Raw genomic sequence first — 3,654 nt, 5'->3', positions numbered from 1 at the left:
CATCTTTTTTATGTTATTTTTTGACCAACTAACAATTAAAATTAATTTTTATTAACGGTAGGAAATATATTACACTATTTTTAAAAGTTGAAAGAAAATTTTACTAAAAAAAGAGTTTAAAATTTTAAATGCTTTTGAGCTTATAATTTAGAGGTCAATTTGTTTTCCTACCCTGTTATATGTGTTTTATTTTTCAATCTGGACCTCCTCATAATTAAATCTTGACTTCGTCTCTGTCTTTTTGATAACTTCCATTTATAAGGATGATGAAGGAAAACGTGGTTACAAAAAGTCGATATCATGGGCGAAAAACACTTAAAACACAAAACCTGGACAGACCCATGAAAAATTCCTGACACAAGACAAGAAAATGAAACAAATTAAAAAATACTTTGGTGATCATAAAAGCAAGTGCCAAATTTCTAGTACATGATCTGCATCATCAGAGAAGTACATCAGTCAACCTTGTGCTGCAGCTCCGCCGCCAGGGTAAGTCCTGGGAAAATCAATAATAAGCATCAAATTTAAATTCAGAAAATTAAGTGCTTGTTTGATTTTAAGTTTAATAAATTCAAGAAGTTAAAGCTTTACCATTCAAAGGATTTTTTCCTTCAATAAATCTTCGTTACAAGAAAACCATAAGTTAATTTTTTTTATAAAGAAACCATACGTTAATTTTATTATAATGTACATTAACTTTAAGCATGTACTACTTACTTTTCAAAAGTTTTGTTTGATATATGTTCTAAAAATAAAAATTACATTAATCCATTTTTACAATAAAGTAAGAAAAATCTAGTTTTTGTACCAAGTTAACTTCTGTAAAAGGGGCATTACTTTCCAAAGATCGTAGTTATTCATCAGTTCACTTGCATAACGAGATAAACACGAGAAAACAAGGGCTTGTGCTAATTACCTTCAAGTTGAAGCTCGATTTGACCTGCGCAATCTAGCCATGTTTATAGCAACTAGCACATACACTTTGTCATATACGCCACTCATGAATCTAAAGTAGGCATACCTTAATGATTTGTTCATAAATATTAAGCAAACTCCCCAAAATCCTGTGATAAAGCCGATTGACAAGCTAATGAAAAAGCCTCCATCAAAGAATGGTTTATCTTCTTCAAAACTTTTAACAGTTTGATCATCTTCTCTTGACTTTGTGGGACATTTTGGGAGAGGATCACCACAAAGTCCTGCATTTCCTGCATAACTAGAGGGATCAAAGCTTTGCAGCTGAGTGCCAATTGGGATTTCTCCTGACAAATTGTTGTATGACAAATTCATCACACTGAGCCGATCTATTTGTGAAAGTTCTGAAGGAATGCTTCCAGACAAGTGGTTCCTTGATAGATCAAGAAAGTCCAATGACTTCAATTTTCCAATGGTTGCTGGGATATGTCCTTCGATCATATTTCTCGAAAGGTTTAAGGAAACCAATCCCACAAGACCCATCACTCCACTCGGAATTTCTCCAATTAGCATGTTGCTAGAGAGATCAATACTTTTTACCAATCCCAATATGTTTTGGTATACGGACTCCTTTCCTTTCCACACTAATGATGCACTATCATTTGCTATAGATATATGTCGTTGATGGAATGTACCAAACACGCTCAAGAATGCATAATCATCATAGATTGTAATTGCATCAAAGCTTGTGTCGTTAGCCAAAGCAGAAAGATGGTTGAGACATTTTGGTAAACTTCCAGAGATATTATTGTTGGAGATGTCAAAGATTTGAAGTTGAGAAAGATGACAGATATTGGAAGGCAACCTGCCAATGAACTTATTGGATCTCATAATAAGGACGCGTAACTTGTAAGCCCACCAATCCAAGTAGGAATTAATCCAGTAAGTGCATTATGAGCAACATCGAGTGTTCTCAGCTCGATGCATTTATTCAAGGCCGAAGGTATTTCACCTACAAATCTATTGTGACTTAAATGCAATGCTTGGATTTGTTTTAAGGAGCCTATTGATGCTGGAATTTTTCCAGAGATGCTATTGTTTGCAACACTAAGAAAGATCAGTGAATCAAAGTAAATCCAACAATCTGGAAGGACACCGGATAATTGATTATTTGAGAGATTTATAAGACTAATACTTGTGGTAGTGTTTGGGCATAAGAAAGAGCTAGCATCTGTAATTTTATTGTAGGACAAATCCAAAGCTCCAAGGAAATTTGATAAAAATGAAGGAGTTAAGACTTGAATTAAGTTTGAACTAAGCTCCATATAAACATGTCTTTGTCTTGAAAAATATGAAATTTCACCAGAAACTCTAGAAATTTGATTATGTGAAAGGTCCAACCTTCTAAATGACAAATCCCAAAACCAATTTGGAATTGTACCTGAAATCCCAGCCATTGACATATTTATTTCATCGCATGATTTTTGGGTTTGAGCCACATTGGAAAGCTAGGACCCAACTCACAAGATGCTAATGCAATGTAGCATGCTTGAAAAGGGGGAATCCAATGAGGATCGATTTTAAAAACCAAATGATTGAAAGAAAAGTCCAAATGATATAGTCTAGAGAGTCTCAAGAAATGGGTTTCAGATACAACACCTCCCATAGAATTATATCCAATGTCTAAGTATCCTAAGTATGAAAGAAGTCCAATGTCATCATTCAGAGTTCCATTGAGTCGATTGTGGGACACATCCACATATTGTATTGACGAGATCTGAGAAAAATTTGGTAGTGGCCCTGGAAATTGGTTATTAGATAAATCTTACACTTGCAGTGATGAGATTTGTGAAAAATTTGGTTGTGGCTGTCAAAATCGGTTATTAGATAAATGTAAATATCGCAATGATTTGTTAGCACAGTGGCCAAATGATGCAACAAAGTCATCCATTTGAGTCAAGAAATTGTGGCTTAGAACCAACTCCTCTAAACTGTATAAAGCCAAGGATTTGGGTACGCTACCTTCGAGCTGGTTGCCATATAGGTATAATTGTCGGAGGTGGGACAAATCTCCCAGTTGGTATGGAATTTGTCCATTCAAATTTAGGAGAGAGAGGTCCAGATGTTCCAATTTCTTTAGAGAAAAAGTGAAGCTTGGGAATTGAGTCAGATTGAAATGATTTTCACTGAGATCCAACGATCTCAAATGATGTAATTCAATCAATCTTGATGAAATGATTGTACCTTCCAAATTGTAAGAAGAAAGAACAAGTTCATGCACATGACCGGTTTGGTCACAGTGAACACCTTCCCAATCGCAGCATTCAGTCTGGTTCTCAGCATTACCCCAAGAGGAGAGGTTGCCTTCGTGATCTACAAAGCCATGTTTGAAAGCAACAAGTGTGAGTCTCTCACTCTCTTTGCACCTCACAGAAGTGTTGCCAGCTGCAAAAGCCATAGAAGATGTATGAGCCAAAAGCACCATGAAAGCAACAACAAACCTTGCATCCATCATCATCTTTCTAAACTTTTAAGTGTATTGATCGATGTCAATGTAAGAAAGTAGTGAAATTAGGCTCAGTATTTAATTAGGCATGATGAGGATTCAAGTGTCATTTTACTCTTAAGTCTTAACCGTGTTTTAATTGTTATATATGTGTGAAAGACTTCATACAAGCAACTTTGTATATATAATAGAAACTCCCATGCCGTGTTATTCTATTGTTTTACCCCTTCCAT

At 35.2% G+C, this 3,654-nt stretch overlaps 2 protein-coding genes across 2 annotated transcripts; both read right to left on the bottom strand.

Moving 5' to 3' along the window:
* Positions 1 to 233: 233 nt before the first annotated feature.
* LOC129307007 (receptor-like protein EIX2) lies at positions 234 to 3,086 on the bottom strand. The gene is made up of 3 exons (XM_054947851.1): positions 2,938 to 3,086; positions 917 to 1,780; positions 234 to 496 (listed from the first exon to the last, which is right to left on the bottom strand). The coding sequence occupies exon 2, from the start codon at positions 1,486 to 1,488 to the stop codon at positions 919 to 921; it is 570 nt and encodes a 189-aa protein (XP_054803826.1). The 5' UTR covers positions 1,489 to 1,780; positions 2,938 to 3,086; the 3' UTR covers positions 234 to 496; positions 917 to 918.
* On the bottom strand, positions 2,539 to 3,440 carry LOC129307009 (receptor-like protein EIX1). Its single transcript, XM_054947852.1, has 2 exons — positions 3,160 to 3,440; positions 2,539 to 3,049 (listed from the first exon to the last, which is right to left on the bottom strand). Exons 1-2 carry the CDS (start codon positions 3,431 to 3,433, stop codon positions 2,934 to 2,936), a joined length of 390 nt encoding a protein of 129 aa, XP_054803827.1. The 5' UTR covers positions 3,434 to 3,440; the 3' UTR covers positions 2,539 to 2,933.
* Positions 3,441 to 3,654: the final 214 nt, after the last annotated feature.

This window comes from Prosopis cineraria, unplaced genomic scaffold (genome assembly GCF_029017545.1).
Source record: "Prosopis cineraria cultivar Desert tree isolate PC_DT_omini unplaced genomic scaffold, ASM2901754v1 PC3, whole genome shotgun sequence".
In the NCBI taxonomy this organism is placed as follows: Eukaryota; Viridiplantae; Streptophyta; class Magnoliopsida; order Fabales; family Fabaceae; genus Prosopis; species Prosopis cineraria.
The sequence above is the reverse complement of the archived record's forward strand: the minus strand, read 5'-3'. Positions and strand labels throughout refer to the sequence as shown.

Excerpts from the sequence above, each read along its gene's own strand:
- LOC129307007 (XM_054947851.1), bottom strand. The coding sequence starts at position 1,488 with ATGCTAATTGGAGAAATTCCGAGTGGAGTGATGGGTCTTGTGGGATTG.
- LOC129307009 (XM_054947852.1), bottom strand. The coding sequence starts at position 3,433 with ATGATGATGGATGCAAGGTTTGTTGTTGCTTTCATGGTGCTTTTGGCT. Across the intron at positions 3,050-3,159 it reads TTCTTCTTACAATTTGGAAG|AAATTGGAACATCTGGACCT; the intron begins GTACAATCATTT and ends TTTTCTCTAAAG.